Here is a 20,960-nt window from a genome sequence, read left to right on the forward strand (position 1 = left end):
ACCCAGATCTCAAATCAATCTTTGAGAGAACCGTGCTCCTCTCAACTCATCCATCAACTCATCGATCTTGGGTATGGGGTACCTGTTCTTCAGGGTCTTCTTGTTCAGGGCCTTGTAGTCCATGCACATCCTCAATGTGCCATCCTTCTTCTTCACCAACACCACGAAAGAAGCAAAAGGACTCGTGCTTGGCCGAATGTGCCCAAGAGCTAGCAACTCCTGAATGGCCTGCTCAATCTCATCCTGATAGGCCTTGGGATGCCTATAGGGGGTAGTAATCACTGCCTGTATGCCCTGCTCAAGCTCAATGGTGTGCTCAAACCCCCGGTCCGGTGGCTGTCTCGGCAGAATCTCCCCAAACACTGTGGCATACTGGTCAAGGATGGACTGTATCTCTGGGTGCACCATCTGCCCTGTAGTCCCTGCCTCTGATGCACGCAGCTCCACTGCCCACTCTACGTCTCCCTTCCGGAAGACTGCCTCCATCCGATGAGCCGAAACAGTCTGAGGCGGATATGTGTGCTGTCCTCGTATCTTCTCATGCCTCCCTGTCTTCTCATCATCCCAATCCATCTCTAGGGCCTTCCAATCTGTAGTGACCTTCCCTAGAGTGATAAGCCACTGAACACCCAGTATCATGTTGGTGTTCGGAATACTGACCACGAAAAAGTGGTTAGTCAGTATGTAGGTGCCCATCATCACTGATAACTCTGGGACATAACGAGCACACACCATGGTCTGATCTCCTGGGACCAAAACTGAGAAGCCATCGAAGCTCTCTATCTGTATACCTCTCCGCTCAACCATCTCTGCATCGATGAAGTTGTGGGTTGCCCCACTGTCAACCAAAACTGATACTTGCTAGCCACGTACTGTCCCCCGTACGCGCAGTGTCAAATACTTGGGAACCCCTCACAATGCTGCAAGGGCCCCTCTGGTAGGTGCAAAAGCTGCACCACCTGTTGCTAGTGGTGGAGGTGGCAAAGGATCCTCCGCGGCATGACTATCTCCTGCCCCCACGTCATCCTCCTCATCCTCTTCCCCGCTGCTCTCAGAGAAGACCTCAATAAAATGTGCTTTGCCAGCAGCACATCTATGTCCCAGTGCCCACGACTCTTGACAGGTAAAGCACAACCGCTTCTTCTTCAGCTCCCTCCTGTCATCATCATCAATCTGTGCTCATCCTAGATTCCCCTTTGGAGGTGGAATCCTCACATCCTTCCCCTTAGGCTGGAAAGCCTGTCTCTGGGGGTAAGATGTCTGGGTCCTGGGTAAGGCATCCTGTAAGTCCCGGGTCTTGCTAATAGCATCTTGGAGTGTCGCTGGTCTAGTGGATCTTACTAGACCTCGAAGTGGCTCTGCTAACCCCTCAACAAACATGTAGATCCTCCGTGCCGCGGATAGATCTGGCACCATCACTGAAACCCTCAAGAAGTCTGCAATGTAGGTCTCCAGGTTCCCGATCTGTTTGAGCCTCATCAGCTAAACAAAGTTTTGTTCCAAATCGCCCCGATCAAACCTCTCTATTAATCTCCTGGTGAACTCGGCATATGTCGTCACTGTGGAGTGTCCGAGTGTAACCATCCCATGGAACCACCAGTGTTGGGCCTCACCATCCAGATGTAATGTCGCCACCTTGATGGCTTCTATCTCCGACATTTGGTTAAGCTGGAAATAGATGTCCAGCTTCTCCACCCAAGACTTTTCCGAACTGCGTGATGAGCCATCAAACGTAGGCAAGCGGAATCTACTAGCTGTGCGATGAGTGTCTCCATCATGATAATGTCGGTATCCTCTGTGATGGTCGCGGGGTCTACTATCCCGCTGGAGCTTAACAAAGTCTCTGAATGAGAGAGCATCCCTAAACTCCTGCCCATAGGCCTGGTACTCTGCAAAATAATTATCCATATGACTGGGCTCTGCCTCCTGCTGGGCTCCGGCCCCCGTGTCTGCTCCTAGGAAAGTGGGCATGGTAGAGCGTGTAGGGGCATGTGAGGCCATCTGCTGAGTAGTATCATGCTGAGTGGCACCCTGCTCTGGAAAATGGTGGGATGTACCCGATCCCTCACCAACCTGGAAAACCCGTGGGTTCTCACACTGTCTAGCCTCCACCGCCGTGAATCTCTGCCCCATCACCTCGATCTGCCTCGACAGATCCTGCACTGATTTGAGGAGCATGTCTGCAAATCTCTTCCCGTCCTCATCTGCCATCGAATCCTCCTGCTCTGCGTCCACCACAGGCTCCTCCTGTTCTGTGTTCACCATAGGCTCCTCCTGTTCTGTGTCCACCACCCGAACACAGTCTCCCTCTCCGTAGGTGTTCTCCAACCTACGCTCAATATCTCTGTATTTCCTACCTCTGTAACAGATGTAGGGCTTCTCCTTCAGTGTCATACGCTGCTAGCTCCACAAGCTGAGCCAGATCTATGCTCTGATACCACTATAATATCCTTTATTAGGGGTATTCCTCAAACACAAGCAAACTCCAACCAGAGATGGACTGGGAGGGCGTTTACCAGATATGTCGCCTCTGAAAAGAGGACGAGATCTGGAGGCTACCTGGCCCTTTCCAGACTCTGTCTAAGAGTATAGGAGAAAAACACACAAGTGGTATAGTAGCCGGGAAGCTCAAAGAGATAAAAATAACAGTAGTGGAACATACAATAATGTATACATGGATATAAGCAGATACTTGAGAAATGCAGAGAGAAATGCTAATCCATTTTATTATATTGAGTAATGGAAAGAGTACAAGAGGTGATAAAAAAGATAGCACCTCGACTTGCACAAGGCAAGTGAAGAAATACACTCAGAATAGTAAGGAAATGGCCTCTCTCTGAACTGCGTCCAAGTTGCTGGAGAACTGCTGTGCCGCTGCTACTGCTGGAATCAAGTGAGGATTTGGGGCTGTTCCCCTCCTCAGAAAATGCTGAAACTCTGTAATCAACCTCTGCTCAATAAACCCAAAAAAGCCTAGAAAGCTTTCCTAAAATAGCTGACCCCCGAAAATCACCCCCTTGAGGATCTACACTATCCCTCAAGGCTCTGCGCTACCCCTGAAGAGAATCCTCCAAAACTTTACCCGAGACTCTGCCAAAATCCTCCAATATGCAAGGGACGATCCCTTGCTCAATCTCCAAGCTCAATCCTCCACATAAACCCAATTCGGAGCTCCTACCAAAAGAGATTGCGTCCTCCCCTCTCAAGACTACGCAGTCATCAAAATGCTCAGCTCCTCCTCAACTCCAGAAATCGCTCCTCCTGCAAAATACTGATGAAACTACCTTGCCCGAGCAGGCACTCGAAGTCCCCTGGGGCTAAGGGTGAGATCTTCGAACGGAGACACTCGATGCACTAAACAATGCTGCAGACAGGCTAAACAGCCAGTGTGCTCTAAGTCGAAGTGACTAGCTCAAATGCAACATAATCCAATGCCCAAATGAGAAGGCTCCTCTCTCCTTTATAGCGTTGGCCTCTCTCAAAACCCTAAGGCCCTCCTTCTCCAACATAGCCTCTCTCTTGCCACGTGCTCCTTCTCCATCTACGCAGTCCCTCCAAGTGTCTACGTGGGCCCCCTTCTCTACGTGGTCCTTTGGCCCCCTTGGCTCCCCTTTTAAGTTACAACGTTGTGCTACTAGGGAGTGGCTTTATTCAAAAAGTGAGTTATGTCCCCTTTTCCTCACCTTTTTATTTATAAATAACTATAGAAGGCAAAATTGAGCAAAATCAAATATTCCAATTAGCCATGGCTAATTAGGAATATTACACACCCTGCCGAGTCGGGTCACCCTCCACAGCTTGTTGCACCGGGAACTATCCGCAACTCGTCGCACCGATTACTGTCTACAGCTCGTCGCAACCTCCATAGCTCGTCTACACCGTCGCTCTCCACAACTCGTCGCTGAGCAGAGGCGCCCACCTTGCCGCGTCGGGTCGCCCTCTGCAGCTCGTCGCAACTCGGCACCCTCCGTAGACTTTCCGCAGCTCGTCGCACCGCAGACCTTCCGCAACTCGCCTCTCTTTCTCCTCAGCTCAGTATTGCGGCCCTCGGTCTGCCTGCACCTTGACCTTGATCTTTTGCTCTTCCTCTTTCTTGCCCAAGTATTACTTTGCTCCTAAGTTGCAGGAAACGTTGGAGAAGGGTCCGTTCCCGTCTGAAAACAAAACGGAAACGAGGAAACTCGTACCAGACGGCCTGGAAACGCGTTTCCGACCATACTGGCTCATTCCCTGAGGAGGAAACATGGCGTACAATGGAGTTTCCTCTTCCAGCTTGATTTTTTCTTGTATTTTACTTTTATTTTTTCGCTTCTAATTTTTTATTGGGCGATTAATATCTCTTCTGGATGCTTCTAGATGCCTCTCAAGTTATAAAAAAGAGGATTTTTTTGAGTGGGGCAGCCTAATATTCAAGCCTATGGCCCTAGTGTTGATATGCAGTTCATGGTAATGTTAAATTCTTATTTTTCATTTTCATCATTTTACTTAAAGTTTTGACATTGCCATGAAATGACTCAGGATGTTTGAGAGTGGTTTCGCCCTCATTGGATTTGATATGGAGAAAGTAGAATTTTAGATCTCACTCAAAATCCAGCAGACTTGTCTATTTTTCAGGATTTCGGGATTGGGGGATTGCAATGTTTCCATTGGATTTTGTCATGTATTAGGGTATGGAACTTGTATTTAATAAAGAGAACCAAGCCCTCTATGCAGGGGAGACTGCCAATAATCAAGAGCATGTAGGGTACTAGGGTATGGAACTTGTATTTAATCAAGAGCACTAAGGTTGTTCGACTATGTGGGAGGAGACTCCCAATCAAGCACGAGACAAGAAATTAGAAATTTCTCGTGGCTGATTTTGGATATTGCTATTTTCATTATGTGATCATTCATGGGTAAATGTGATGTAAATTTAGAGACTTATAGTTTATGCATTGACAATTGACAATTTAATCATAATGTAATAAATTAGAATGTATCATATATGCTTTATGATTGCACATATTTCTTAAATGTCCTAATATATATATATATATATATATTGCGTTTCCCCATTTCCAAAATTTGGGGGGGTCACGTTTCATACCCGTGCCTGTTTCGGAAACTCGTACCTGTTTCCCTGTTTCGTGCAACTTAGCTTTGCTCACTTGAACTTGCTTGAGTTTGATGGCCCCTTTCTCCAACTCACCATCTCCAATATATAGGCGTTCTCCATGATTTAAGGTGGGTCGGCCTGCCCAGGTCAGCCACACAAATTGCCCATGAAAAATACCAAACAACACGCCGGCCAACCAACTCGCCCATTTCTGCACGTCGGCCCGCCCAGGGCGTCCACCACCATCTATCGGCCCAACTCGTTAGTTTTTCGACACCTCTTATAACTCATCGTACGTGCGCCCATACTTAGTCAATTTTCCCAGTCTCGGTTTTTTGACTCTCCAAGTAACTCATCGCACCATGCACAACTTGTCGTCGCACACTTGCCGAGGCGCGTTTAACCGAATGCAACCACTCATCATCGCAAACTCGACTCGTCGCACATAACTGAAGTTTCTCTCCCATCGTCGCCCGTCGCGCATGTAAGTGCACCTCAACTCGTGGTCGTGACAATCTGTCTCACATCGGGTAGGGCCTTATAATGAAGATGGGCAAACCTCCGGTGCCATAGTTCAGATTGTAGAGATGTGTCGCAAGACATGGCTCCCAATGGACTTCCTCCAACTTGATACAAAGTTTCAACCCTGAACCTAAGAGTAAAAGAATCCTTGAAATTTCTTTTCCAAACACGTACCTTTCTGTCAATAAAAGCCACCTTGAATCCTTTATCTTCCATTGCTGAAATGGACACTGGGTTCTTCTTGAGATCGGGTACATATAGTACTTCTTGCAAATGAATAGTGTTACCTTGATTCAATTGAAGGGTAACATTCCCTACTCCCTTCACGAGATAGGTGGTATTGTCTCCAAGGATGATCTCCAGGTTTGTCTCATTTTCTATCAGATTAGAGAGGGCTTCCTTGTATCCGATGAAGTGCCTTGAGGCACCACTATCAATCAGCCAATTTCCCAAAGTATCCGGAGGAGAGGTAGTCGAGAGCGTCGATATAAGATAGTACTCTTTTTGCTTATTTTTAACAACATTGGATTCATCATACCTGGAGTTCCTTGATTTCTTGGAGGGTCGACCATTTCCTTGATGTCGCGCATTTCTTTTTCCTTTGCCATTGGACCTGCCATTCCTTTGATCTTTGTTTTTATTGTTGAAGTTGGCCCTGGAGTTGTTATGATAGTCATCATCTCGAGGTGTATCCCTTTTATTAGGACACTCCCTTGCATAGTGGCCAAACTTATTGCAAACAAAGCACTTGCCCTCCCTTCCTTCCTCCCTTAGATCCAGGCTTTCCATGGAGATGACCTTTAGACCCTACATTATTCCTCCTTTTGGCATGAGTGGAGAATGCAGTGGGGTTGTTTCTATTATAAGGCATTTCTTTCTCCATAATTCTTGTTTCTTCTTGAATGCATCTCGACATCAATTCTTCAAACCCTGGAATTCAACCATTGATGATTATAGTGGTTCTAAATACATACCACTCAGGTGGGAGTCCTCCAAGGGTGGTGAGAGTAAGTTCCCTATCAAGAATGACTTCTCCAATCGAGAATAAATCATTCTTGATCTCAGTAATCCTCAAGAAATAGGATTGAATGTATATCCTTCAACTTATTCTTGAGAAAGAGAATTTGATTAGTATTACTAACCTTGAACATGCTGACCAACCTGTCGTATATCTCCTTGGAGGTCTTCAATTCGAAGATATAGGCCACTAGATGCTTGTCACTGGAATCCCTGATAATCTTCTTCGCTTTGACTTCAGCCTTATTGTACTTGGTCTTCGCAGCAGTTGGTGTATTTGAAGGAGGCTCAGGGGTTTTACCCTGCACATAATCCATCACTTCCTTCTCTTCCAAGGTCAAATCAAGAGACATCTTCCATCCATGATAGTCAAATTTATCATGGAGCTTGTCTTTAGCCGGGAAGTAGGATGAGAAACCCATTGAGTCTTTTGTCCTTGTCCAACTATCTTTGGTGATTGCTCTTTCACTCTTGCTTGGGCTTTGTCTTCACCTCAACTCCGATACCATGTTAATTTTAGGCAACAATGGTATGTTCTATGCTTTAGAGCAATTTTACTTCAATTTCTTTATGAGCCCAATATCAATTTCAGTTTAGCAATCACATAAACATGTAAGTAAAATGCTGATAAAACATAAACATAAACAGTAGAAGACAAGCCAAGACAAGAGGACACAAGATGTGGCACCAGCCAAGGACAAACCCCAATGTGGGGAACCCTTGATTAAATCTTCTTTCAGTCTTTAATAGTTTAGCAGAGAGGGAGTATAATTTACAAATTTTGATAATTTATAGCAGCAGCAAAAGAGCCCTAACCAGAAAAGTCAACGCTGGTCAATAGGGCAGATTTCTTCCTCAATTCAGCTCGGTCAAACCCAATCAACTTCGGCCTCCAACAACAAGTCGAATAAGCCCAAAACACTCTGAAAAGGTCTAGTCAAAACTGGTCAACAAAAGTCAAGTCTGTGGCCAGCCGTAGTACAGTCAACGTTGGTCAAACAGGAAGTCAGATTGGCTCGGTTCTTGTGCCCAAATCTGCATCCTACTAGGACATAATTCCTCCACCCAGAATCACATCAAAACAGGTCAACGCTTGGTTAACACAGTGAAAACAGCCTTCTGCAAATTCGATCAATGTTGGTCAATGGCTGGAACAGAAAAGTACAGTCCTTCTTCGCATGTGTGGAGAGTTGCCCAGAAATCCATACCCAATCATGTGAGGGGAGAGAGATGTGTGAGAAGTGAAGTATGTGCAAATGAGGATGAGGCATCATGTATTTATAGGCTAACATTGAGGATGAATAGACATCACTGTTGGGTTTTTGAGCCTACATGAGTTGGTTGGCCAACCTTGAAAATTTGTCCATAATCAAAATAAATTCATAACTTCATTTGTACATGTCAGAATCAGATGATCTTTAGATCAATCCTACACCTCTCCGAGAGAGGAATCTAATAAAAAAATCAGTTGTCATAAATAAGATGACCCATGGGGAGTTTGGCCCTAGTTTCCAATTTTAACACATTCTGAGTGTGGTACATTGGGAATTGGCTCTTCATAGTAACCACCTCTCCTTATTAGGGTGATATGGTGGGGGAGGTGGGGGGGGGGTGAGAGCATCTTGTGGAAGAGAAGGTTGAGTAGGCCTTAAACCTTTGATGGTCCAAAGGGTGTCTGGATGGTGGCTTAGCGAGAGGGCCGAGAGGGCTAGAAGGGGGTCGAGAGGACCAAAAAATCCCATCGAGCCGAGCAGAGCTGAGAGGGTTGAACGAGCCAACTAGGGTAGAGGATCAGGAGCAAGAGGCTCCTAAGTTTGAGTATGAAACAATAGCACTAACAACAGGGGCCTAGCCTATAGATCTAGAGGAGTAGCAAGATGTTCCTTCAAGCTCTTCCAAGAAGAGGCCGAGATGGGTCCGAGGAGAAGACACACCATACAACAACACTAGCCTCAAGAGGAGTGTTGTGATACACTAGTGCTCAGTTCTGAGGAAAGAGGACAGAGCAACAAAGGAGACCTATGTGAGTAATATTGCAGATTTGTTGTTGTGTCGAGTCCGAGGAAAGAGCACAGAGTAGCAAAGGATATCTTGATCACTAAAATTGCAATCTTTTCGTTGTGTTGAGTCTGAGGAAATAGAATGGAGCAGCAAAGGAGATCCATGTAAGCCAGATCGAGGATGGATCTAAGGCTTGATTCGCTAGATCAGATCCAGGGTAATTGTTGTAAATGTAATTTCCTCGAGGGGCATTATCCCAATAAGGGAGCCCAAGTAGGTTTTGGGAAAAAACTAATGAAGAATTGTTGATTGGGAAAAACTCGTGTGTAATATGCTTATTGTGCATGATTTAACTGTTGGTTTTATAAGTTTTGTTCTGCATAATTTGTTTTTGGTTAGACACATCAGTGTGTTTCAGTTTATTAGTTGTGTAAAGTTAATAGGAAGTTGTTACCAGATCTGGTGTGTGCGTGTGCACATTGAATCTAGTGCCCACAAAATTCTAACATGGTGTCAGAGCATGGTTTTTGAGAAAGGCAGTTGGATATGAGATTCACACAGGTGATAGCTCTGAGAAGGAGCTATTGGAACTATTGCAAGTAGCAACAATGCTTTGAATACCCATGCCAGGAGAGTTGGCTAAGTATGGCACATTGCTTGTATGGGCCGTAAAGGCCAGGATCAACAAGCCTAGTGCCACAGAGCAATGCGAAGGATCGTGCCGCAGGTAGAGAATCGTGCTTGGCATGATCGAGTAGTTGCAGGATGCAATGGCCAGTAGGAGTCGGGGGAAAGGAATTTGTGGTGACAAGCACAAGCTAGCAAATCTTGTAACAACCAAGAGGGCCACTTGCAAAGGTCGTACAAAATGTACAAAGGATTGCCAACAAGATTGGCAGAGGTCATCCCTCAAAGGATGAGAAAGAGACCATACCAGTCGAGGGGTTTGGAAGTAATGCTAGATAGACCTAGCATTGGGAGCTACAACATGGAGAATGAGGCTTCGGACATTGCACAAGAACCAAAGGGTAAGCCAGTTCTAGGTGGTTCTTCCAAAAATACCTTCCTCACTTAAAGACCGAGTGCTAGATTTTGTATCTCAGAAAGATACTTCAGAGGGTTGAGATAGCCTTTGGAGATCCAAGTGAGAAACTTTAAGTGAAGGTGATGTAAATACCTTGAGCATCGAGAAGGCCTGCAATCTGGAGTGAGAGGGAGTTAGGATTGAGAGGGAGTGAGAAGGCTCAAGAGGGAGTTAGTCTTCAAAGAGAGTCAATAGGCTTAGAGGGAGTCAATAGCTCAGAGGAAGACATCCTTCAGGTTCAGGAAATCATGGTGCAAGATGGCCATGCAGGATGCTCAAAAGCAGGCAAGATGGCCATGCAGGATGCTCAAAAGCAGGAATCTTCTAAGAGTAGGGTGTCTATGAAGAAGAGCCCTTGTCATACAACGAGAATTGCCTTTGTGTCATATGGAGTAGTTATGGTAGAAAATCAAGGGTGGAAATTTTTTCTAGGTTTGACGGCAAAGCCACTTCGAGGTGGTGTTGTGAGAATAAATCACTTGCTAAGAGGGAGTGTTGATGTTTTTGGTAGCATCAGAGTATTCTCTCGTGTGGTGTAAGTGGGCTAAGTGATGGGGCTATGGTATTACCCATAGTATTTGAATGACCCATGGTATTATGACAAATGGCAGTACACCCTTTCGAGAAGTATAAGTACAAGGGTGAGTGATTCATTCTCGTCATTGTGTGGCTTGGCGAGAGAGATATTCTCACAGATCGTGTAGGCCTTAGACCTTTAAGGACCAAGAGGGCTCATGGAAGGTGGCCAAGCAAGAGAGCATCTTGTGAAGGAGAAGGCCAAGTAGAGTAGGCCTTAGACCTTTGAGGGTCGAGAGGGCCTGTGGAAGGTGGTCGACAACAGAGTGATTCTCTCAAGAGGAGAAGTTCGAGTAGGCCTCAAACCTTTAGGGGTTGAGAGGGCTTATGGAAGGTAGTCGACAAGAGAGCACCTTGTGGAGGAGAAGGCCGAGTGGGCCTCAAATATTTGAGGGCCAAGAGGGCCTATGGGAAGTTGTCGACAAGACAACATCTTGTCGAGGAGAAGGCCGAGTAGGCCTCAGACCTTTGAGGGCCCGTTGAAGGTGGCTTGGAAAGAGAGACAAGAGAGCCAGAAGGGTCAAGAGGGCCAGAAGGGTCGAGAGGACCAAAAGGGCCCAACAAATTGAGCAAGGTTGAGACGGCCAAGCAAGTAAACAAGGGTACATGATCAATAGCAAGAGGCTCCTAAGGTTGAATATGGACTAGCAACACTAACAGCAGGGACATGGCCTGTAGATTTGAAGGAGCGAGATGTTCTTTCGAGCTCTACCAAGAGGAGGCTGAGATGGGTCCAACGAGAAGACACACCATACATCAGAACTAGCCTCAGGAGGAGGAGTTTGATTTTCCACTATAACAGGCCCGAGGAAAGGGCACTGAGCTACAAACGAGATCTGCATAAGTAATATTGCAAGTTTGTTGTGCAGTTGTTGTGCCAGGTATAAGGAAAGTGCACAGAGTAGCAAAGGAGATATGCATGAATAATATTGCAGATTTGTTGTTGTGCCGAGTCTGAGGAAAGAGCACAGACCAGCAAAGGAGATCCCGATAAGCCAGAAAGAGGATGGATATAGGGCCTGATCCGCTGGATCAGATCCATGGTAATTGTTGTATATCTAATTTCTTCGAGGGCCATCATCCTAGTAAGGGAGTTAGAGTAGGTTCTGAGAAGGATTTAATGAAGAACTATTAATTGGCAGAACTTGTGTGTAATATGTTTATTGTGCATGATCTAATTGGTAGTTTTATAAGTTTCATTCTGCATAATTTGTTTTTGGTTAGACACATCAATGTGTTTCAGTTCATTAGCTATGTAAATTTAATAGGAAGTTGTTGTTGGATTGTGTGTGTGTGCAATGAGTCTAGTGCCCACAAAATTATAACGAATGCAATCTCGGGATCGAAAGGTTTAGCAAGACGATGCGTTATCAAATTAAAGAGATTTGGCAACAAGACAATGCATTATTAAAGTAAAAAGATTGGCAAGACAATGCGGTATTGTAACATGCTAGTGTTATGTACATTCAACACTGCAACACATTATAATTTGAAGACTCTTGAAATTCCCATATTTAACAAATTTTGAGCATTTTATTGTCTCAAGCAACTAGATATTTGCAACTATGAAAAAGTCAAATAACATTCTAAACCATGCAGAAAATGATCCAACCAATAACATGTATACTTACGATGGCAGGTCATAAAGGCGCACACTGTTATCATTGTAAGAACAAAGAAAAATAGGTTTGGCTTGTTCATCGTTCATTTTACTCAATGCAAGAACACCCTGCGCAAAAGGAAACCAAGAAAAATTAATTCACTTATAAACCTTGTGCATTATCTAGTGACTGGATAGGACATGAATGTTAAAACATGTCAGTTCAATTTAGAAAATCTGTGCAGCTAAGAATCCAATAAAGTACATAGAATTTTCATATGGCTCTCCAGATCCATACTATATCTCCTCCAAGCATGAATCCATAGAGAATTTGATATGCTTTCCAAGCACAAACTATAAGCTCTCAACCTAATTATTTAGGTTATAAAAATATCAAGAAATCCCCAAAGGGAACTATGAAAAAATTTCTTTCGTTCTTGTATGTAGTTTCTGATTCACAGAGGTCTTTCCCTAGGTCTCTAAACTACGATGATCAATAAATCCTAAAATTAAATAGTTGCAACAAACTAGAACAAGTATAATAAAACTATTTAAGAAATTATCTATAAGCTACTTTGCGCTGAAAAAAAATGAAAAAAAAAGGCAACACCATCCCATTGAATTGTTACCCATCTATGATTTCAAATCCTAAGGCTACCTTGGAAGCACAGAGCAATGTAGCTTGGTTGATAATTCATAGGTAGAGGACAAACAACTTTAAGAAAGAGACAATATTGCATTGCAGCTTAGTAAACATGTTTTTGCATAAGTTAACATCTAATTAGAAAATGCATACAAAAATTGTACACAACAAGGATATAGATAACATACATGTTCTTCAATATGAGTGTAAACCACTTCAAGGGCTCCAGTTGATGCAACAGCCCAGACTTGGATTTTAATGAGGTAAAAACCTCCAATGAGCTTTGTACACCTTCATATTTCCAGATAGATGTAATGATATATATCAAGAAACTTTCCTCACCTTCACTGTGCCGTCTAAAGAGCACGACAAGAGAAATTGGTCCCAACAAAGAAGAGACATCACAACTGATGTGTGATCTTTCAAAGTCTATATACATTCAAAAGTTCTCAAGTCCCAAACCTGTGAATTTGTTTAGACAATGTCAAATATAAAATCATCATACAATGTCAAATATAAAATTAAATCATCTAAATCTAAGATGTACTTTTCTTGAATTGCAAGTTCATGGAAAACATTGATATTTATTAGGAGTACTGCTATATCCAAATTGAACTAGTTTTAAGGAAAACAAGAAATTCTCTTGATTTGTAAACAAATAAAAGTATTTGCAAAAAAGAAAGAAACTTACTCTTATTGTGTGGTCCATAGAAGCAAAGTACAATCTATCTTTCTCTGAGACTAATGAGATAACAGGCAACATATGACCTGTGAGGAACGCTGCAGGGTCAAATGTATTGGTTGCAGAATTAAACTTCCATGCCAGAATAGTGCCATCCTGTGGTATGGAAAGTAAAAAGACAAATCATCAGGGCTATATAATTCAATAAAATAATTACCTATATTTAATTTGATAGAGCAAAACTAATGACACGTGATTACAGAAAGGCAAGGCGGGAGTTTCCTTACATGTGTTCCAGCGAAAATCGTTTGATTAGCGATTGCCAGGGCATGGACTTGTTACTTAGGGCCGTCTAATAATAACTCTGTCAAGTTGACAGTATTCAAAACCTGCAAAGTAGATACACTTTGTTAACTTACGGAATTCATTCTGTTTAAATCAGTTATGAGGCTAAGGCTAAGCGTGTTAAATTACCTGACAGCATTACAAAGGCCGACAAAAAGCCATGAACCTTCACTCAGAAGACATCCAACTTTGCTGTCGCTGCCCAAGGGGATATCCGTGCCCTGTTTAAGAAAGAAGATGGTAAGCTTTCATAAATAGATTAGAAGAGAGGAGAGAGAGGAGAGGAGAATTTTAGTGTATGTAAAAGCTTAAAGTACCTGCCCTGTATTGCAGTCCCAGGCTATAAGCTTGTTACCTTGGCCAACATAACAGAGTTTGGCAAATCCTGAATGCGAAAGAAAATTGATTCCTCGAATAGGCTGCGGGAAGGAGTTCAATTATCAAACGGATATGCATACAAATCAAGGATACCCAGAAAAAATTTAACGCTCACCTAAACTTTACCAAACTAAGAAACAAAGCAAATAATAAGGAAACACTCTGATAAAGTGATTATGCAGAACGAGCAAGCAACTAAATCAAGAATATGCAAAGCAAGAAACAACCAAAGCAAAAGCATGCAAAGCAAATAAGGAAACTAAGAAACAACCTAAGCATACCTTGTTATCGTGGCCAACCAACTTAGTCAAGAAAGTGACATTGGAACCTTCAATAACATGGGAGTGCAGATATTTGCAGTCGTCGCTTGCGTACTTGCAATTGCCTGCAAGCGAATAGCGGCATGCTTTATCCTTTTTCTGAATCTATCCTCTCCTGCATCTGCTATTATTCCTTCTGTCCATGTTTTCTTCACATCTCTTTGGAGCTACAACCCTTTTGGAGGTGTGGCTGTAGGAGTAGGAGGTTGAGCTTTTATTATTTCCTCCTGCTGGTTCTGGTTTGTCTGAGATGATATCCATGTCGATATCCATCGCTACAGATTTCTCAGAGAGGATACCCATGTCAATCTCCATCGCTACGGGTTTCTTTGAGATGATTTCTCTGTTATTATGCAGTCAATTCACTCTGCTATTATGCAGCCAATTCACACTTTGTTTCTTTGAGATGATTTCTCTGTTGTTATTATGCAGCAAATTCACTTTCTGTTCTTCTTCAATCGTTTGCAGATGATAATGCAATCGCTTCTTTGTTTATGTGTGTTGTTATTTGAAGTAATATTAGCGTGTGTTCGCGGCTTTTGCATGTGTGTTGCTATTTAAACAAACAACTACAGTGAACAGTAAGTAAACACCCATCGTTCCTCACGCAATGCAACCAATTCGTGTGTCTCTTTCTTGTCTGTTTGTTAGCTCAAGTAATATTTTATTGCATGCGTATCGTTATCTCAAGTAATATTTTATTGCCTGCGTGTTGTTATAAACAATTTTTTTTAAGGAACGGAAGAACGCTTGTTATCTTAACTAAAAGGCACCTCTTTTCTTTCCACACTCGCACTACAAGTTATAAGCTACAAATTTAATTTTTTAAAAATTTTCTCTTTTCTTTCCATGCTCGTACTACACGTTACAAGCAAGGATGCTGCAACTCCTAGGGTGACAAACTTTACTTTATCAACCCGAGGTTCATACAAAGTTGGAGGTGATGGTGCTATATGCACAACAGATGCAACATTCTACTCTTGTCACTTCTCAACTAGGGCGACAGACCACTAGGGTTTTTCAAACCAATCTTCTATTGACTAGAAGGAGGTTGACTTCTGACAATGAATATAAAGCTATCTTTGATGCAAAAAGTAAATGCTTGCCTACTTTAAGGAAATGAAAGTGCTAAACAGAAAGTGCTATGAAATGACATGAAATTACCTAGTTAAGAATTAACACATGTTACTTGTAGAAAAGACCTAATTTAACCTTGCATTCTATCATCTAGCTTTCTGGACTAAGTAGGCATGGAAATGATCCTAATATTGCTATGATTGATATATACATGCACTAGCTAAATATTGCAAAAAATAGTCTTTTGGTTTTCAATTTAGAAATGTAAATGTTAAGCTAAACAACCTGATCTTTTGCAGGGGAAGGAAGACGTGGGAAAACTGGTCCAAAATGGCATTGAAGGTTACCTAGTATGAAAATTTATGAAATGTGGTCCACAAAGGTGTTGAGGGTTGGAGCCTTCAATGAGGGAGTTGAAGATTCCTTCCAGTGGTAGCTGGTAGATCGGATCAAGGGGTTGGAGCTCCCTTCCAGTGGTTATCGGTAAATGAGATCAAGGGGTTGGTGCTCCCTTCCAGTGGGTGATGGAGAACAAGTGAAGGTTGTAGCTTTTTGCAGATGGGTGCCTGTGTACTGGTATGAGTCTGCACCAATACAAGATTGTAAGAAGTTTTTATTTATATTAAAAAGAAGATAGAGACGACAGCATCGGTGGTTTTTTCCCACATTAGGTTTCCACCTTAAATCTTGGTGTTCATGCGTGTCTTATGTGTGATGGCTTATTTTGTTCTTACTGCACATGGTTACTGTTTATATAATGTTGAATGAAGTATTGGTGATCTGGCTTAAGATAATGTAGAAAATTAATTAACCAAAAAATATGTTTTACTGGATATACACTAGTTGTATGAATAATAGTCGCATACGCACGTGAGTTCCCTTTAGTAAAGTCGCATAAGAAATCTGGATATGAAATTGAAAAATTTGATGGTTTATCAATACTGATTCAACCCCCCCCCCCTTTAGTATTTTTCCCAACACTTCCATCTTTTGTTATAATCCATTGTTCATTCGTCTTCTTTCCTAATGATCATATTATCTCCTCATATCCTTAGGTGTCTTCTAGCATGGTCTCCTTCTCTATCTCCTTCATCATCATACTTTCATGACATAATAGAATACCTATGAATCCAATCCACCCATGACAAGATGACATCAATCCGATAAATCCGTAGCCTAATATGCTTCATGAAATCACTTGTTAGAGCTAGAAATGGTGACTGATTGAGTGACTGAAGCAGGGATTGCGCAGTTCCAGACGCCAAGGTCGAGGATTGAAGCTTGAGATTGTGCAATGTGTAGTTCAGGATGGATAGGGTCAAAGGATTGCACAGTTGAGGGACTCAGGGACTCGGGCTGGAGGCTTAAGCCTTGAGACTGCACAATGCGCAGTTTTAGAGGCCTGGGAAGAGAGAATGCGCAGTTTAGGGAATCAAGGGCTCAAGATGGAGGCTTTTGAAGGCCTGGGTTGAGTGACTGCATAGTTGAGGAACCCAAGAGGACAAGCTCGAGGCTTGAAGTTTCTCAATGCGCGGTTCAAACAGGAGAACATGATGGGAGATTGCGCAGTTGAGGGGTTCAAGGCCTCAAGCTTGAGGCTTGAGGCTTGAAGTTTCCCAAAGCACAATTCTAGAGGGAGAGAAGAAAAGTAATTTCACAGTTGCATTGTTCAAGAGCTCAAGGCTAAGGCTTGATGCTTGAGACTACACAGTGCGCAAAGAAGGTTGGCAGGAGGCAAGGATTGCATAGTTATGGAGCTTAGGGGCTAGGCTTGAGCACTAATATTGCGTAGTGCACAGTTTTGGGGGGAAGAGACTACAAATTACAGAGTGCCAAGAGCCAAGACTGTTGTTTTAGGACTGAGACTACGTGGCATGTAGTCCAGGAGGGTTCAATGGGGCTAAGAGGCCCGGTGGGGAATTTTCCCAGTTTTGAAGAACTGTGGGATTAATGAGATGAAGTATAATAAGAACAAGAATTGAGCATGACCACACACTTAGATCACTTGAAGACAAAACACAGGATGCTCATAACATATGAACAACATGCTTTCCTCAATGCGACAACATTGCAACAGCTCACTCCAAGTGCAACACTAAAGATACACTTTGCGACGACAATGACGACACTTGTGTGACAGTGCTTGAAACTTTAGAAATGAGTACAATACATGTTTACATGATGATAAAACTCATTATCACAAAGATTACCCCTTGAAACACACAATAACTAGCTTTTATACAATTTGTGACAATTAACATGCTAAAAGATGACATTTTCTATATGAGAAGGAAAAGTGCGAACGACACTTGCAATATGAGAACAATGGTGAAAGTGACACATGCCAGAGTGAAGATAACATGAAATTGGTACTAATTAAAGTGAAAGCAAGCAAAAGCGATAGTCGAAAACATGAAAACGACACTTGTGAAAGAGAAGGTGAATAAAAGTGACAGTTTGAAAAACTCACGGAAATAGAAGTACAAACGCAACCAAAAGTGAGGGATTGTCAATGACAGTGTGCACTGACTGTCGACATGGGTTGAACATTGCATAGGCACTGTCTTAATGGAATGTGCTTTTTCAATCTTGCATAAAAGGATGTGCTCGTGAACTTCTTGTGAACTGAGCATGTGTGAGCAAGTGACTTCGACCGATCAAGAAGTGACCAGAATTCAAGTGTAGGTAAAATTTTGGAGGATTTTTGTCGTAGCAACAACAGGTGGAAACAATTTACTGGTTCTTATGGTTATTTACTTTCTGAATTTATTTAGGTGGTGTAATCTTTTGGATGATGTCCCATCCCGGAAGCAACCTACCTATAATAATGGTAGAATTGGGGTGGAGGGTATTGCAAAATGTCTTGATCATTTTCTGGTGAAGGCCGATCTTTTAGAATTTATGGGTACCACGAGGTCTTGGACTCGAAATGCAGGTATCTCGGATCATAATCCAATTTTCTTATAATGGAATGATGTTGTAAACCTATTAAATCATCCTTTTAAATTCAATCATGCTTTACTAGTAGAGGAGGACTTTCAACCGGTTGTAAAAACATGCTTGAAATATACATTTGTTAATTGAGTCAGATCACACATTGGTTGGATATGATAGAGGTTAGAAATACTTAAGAGAGTGGTTAAAAAATGGGAAAGGAGAAAAAAGGAGAATTTCCAAGGAGTTACTGAAAATTGATATCAAGTTGGAGATACTTGATTATCCCAAACATCCTAGTTTTCTATTAGAAAGAACTAAAAAGGAAGCGTTGGAACTTGATAATTGAAAAATATACGTCCTTGGACTACAAGAAGAAGAATGACATTTAAAGAGTAGGGCTATATGGGTCACTACGGGGGACAAAAACACTAAATTTTTTCATAATTTTGCATCAAAAAGGCATAAGGAGAACACTATATGGGAGTTGCAAGATGAAGCTCGGAATTCACTACATACCTGGGATCAGTTACAAACTGGAGTTGTTATATGTTTTGGAAATTTATATTATGCTAGAATGGATATTGAGATTGATACACAATTGAAGACGATCAACTCATATCCCACATTTTTCTCTCTTATGGATTTAGAAGACATTTATAAGCTTGTCAGCAAGGAAGAAGTGGGATAAGTCCTAAAGAATTGTTCCAAAAACAAAAGCCCATGTCTGGATGGTTGGATTGTGGAGATTTTTATCCACTTCTTTGATTTGATGGGGGAGGACTTGGTATAATTGGAAGGGATTCTAAGCAGAACAGGGTGTTTTCAGGCTCTTTAAACTCAACGTTTATTGCTCTTATTCCTAAGACCTAAAAGCCTATTATTTTTAAGAATTTTTGATCCATTTCTTTTAGTAATATTATATATAAATTGATTTGTAAGGTGATTTCCATTAGGCTCAAACATAAACTATCAAAATCTATCTCACTGTAGCAATTTGGTTTTCTCAAGGGGAGGAAAATGCATGATGTCATTGCAATCACACAAGAATTTTTACACACGACAGAAAAAAACATTTGAGTACCCTTATTTTGAAACTGGACCTTGTAAAGGCATATGATTTTATTGATTGGGGTTTTCTACCACATTGGCTCTCACTAGGATTGAGCTATCATTTGGTGTTGTTCAATGAATTATGGCTGGTGTTATCCCTATTCAAATTATTGTCATTAGTAATGGTGTCCCATCTATGTTTTTCAAGGTGGCCATGCGTGCTCTTTATCTCCTTTTTTGTTTATCATTGTCATAGAATGTCTAAGTCATCTTCTTCTGGAGGAAAAGGGAATGGGCTAGATTGTTGGTGTTGTACCTTAAGAAATCAATTTCTTGGCTGTGGAGAAATTGTGCTTAAGACATTAATGATTATTGTTTGTTGTCACTTATTTGTCACTTTATTGTTTGTTGTATTCTTAAATGAAGGACCTGGAAAACTTGGTCTTTAATACAGCAAAATTAATGTAAACCTTTGATTAATACGAAACTCAAAAAGAATTAATTTTGCTTCATAAATCCTTCGGATCCGCCCGTTCAGCGCTCCATTGACTTCGCATCGCAAATCGAAATCAACATAACTATATACATATACATTCGGCGCTTTACGGACCTGCCAGGACTTATAAAATGCAACATATAGTTTTTTGGGTCTGGTCCATCATCACAAATCACAATCGGCGGAACCAACATACATAAGCTTTGTTGTATGGCGGACATGCCATGATTATTAAACATAATGTATATCTGTTTTGGGTTTGGTCATCATAAATCACAATCGGCAGAACCAATGTACATAAACTCTGCGATAAGCGGACCCGCCGGGACTATTAAACACGGTGCATATATATATTTCGAGTCCGCCCATTGCAAATCGCAATCGGCAGAGGTAGCACTTCATATATAACCGCTTCCATTGTGATTTGCGATTGCCATTTAATCACATCGCTGGACTATGGTCGACTCTTTAATACTTGTTTTCTTTTTATTTCAATGTGCAATTATTGCATCACCCCTTTTATTTCAATATGCCTCAATATGCAATTATTGCATCGCCTCTTTTGTGCCTTATCTATTTTTCAGTGATTTTTAAATGAAAAATGAAAATTATAAACTATGAAGATGCATGTTACAACATCTGGCTCCACCTGGGGATAGTGCTTTTGCCATAGAAGCACTAAGAACGCAGATTAGTAACCCCATTGTTCTTGGGAAGTTGATGTAATAATGATGTCAAATATGTAAACCCACTTTGATTGGGTGATTGATGTAAGTTTGACTCCTTTGTGGTAGGACAAGTAATATGAGTCATAGAGTCATGTACTTCATTGTACATCCTTCAGAAATTCCAGCATGTGCACAGGGGGAGCATGGTTAGTGTTCATACTCGGCATTTCAGATCTACGGAAGCCTTCATTCAACATTGGTCAACCCTTTGCCCTTGATGTCAAAGGGGGAGAGTAAATTGGTGTTTGAAAATCTTGGTGCTTAGTTTGATGTGTTTTAGAGGTATCTACAGGTTGTTGTGACCAAACACCAAAGTGGTTTCCATTAAGTCTAAAGGGGGAGATTGTTGGCATTATGACTGATGCATTGTCCTTGATGGCAACCTACTTGATGACTTGTCATTTGATGG

General features: G+C 42.0%; 1 protein-coding gene across 1 annotated transcript in view; it reads right to left on the reverse strand.

The window, feature by feature from the left end:
• Window positions 1–12,021, reverse strand: part of LOC149218188 (zinc finger CCCH domain-containing protein 17-like) — a 55,977-nt gene extending 43,956 nt beyond the window's left edge. Inside the window, exon 1 of the mRNA XM_089382363.1 lies at window positions 11,927–12,021. Within this exon, the coding sequence (XP_089238489.1) occupies window positions 11,927–12,003 (77 nt within the window). The 5' untranslated portion in view covers window positions 12,004–12,021. The remainder of the gene's footprint in view (window positions 1–11,926) is intronic.
• Window positions 12,022–20,960: the final 8,939 nt, after the last annotated feature.

The sequence above is a fragment of the Pinus tabuliformis genome, chromosome Q (assembly GCF_031772625.1).
Source record: "Pinus tabuliformis cultivar Carrire ecotype Pingquan chromosome Q, CPIR1, whole genome shotgun sequence".
In the NCBI taxonomy this organism is placed as follows: Eukaryota; Viridiplantae; Streptophyta; class Pinopsida; order Pinales; family Pinaceae; genus Pinus; species Pinus tabuliformis.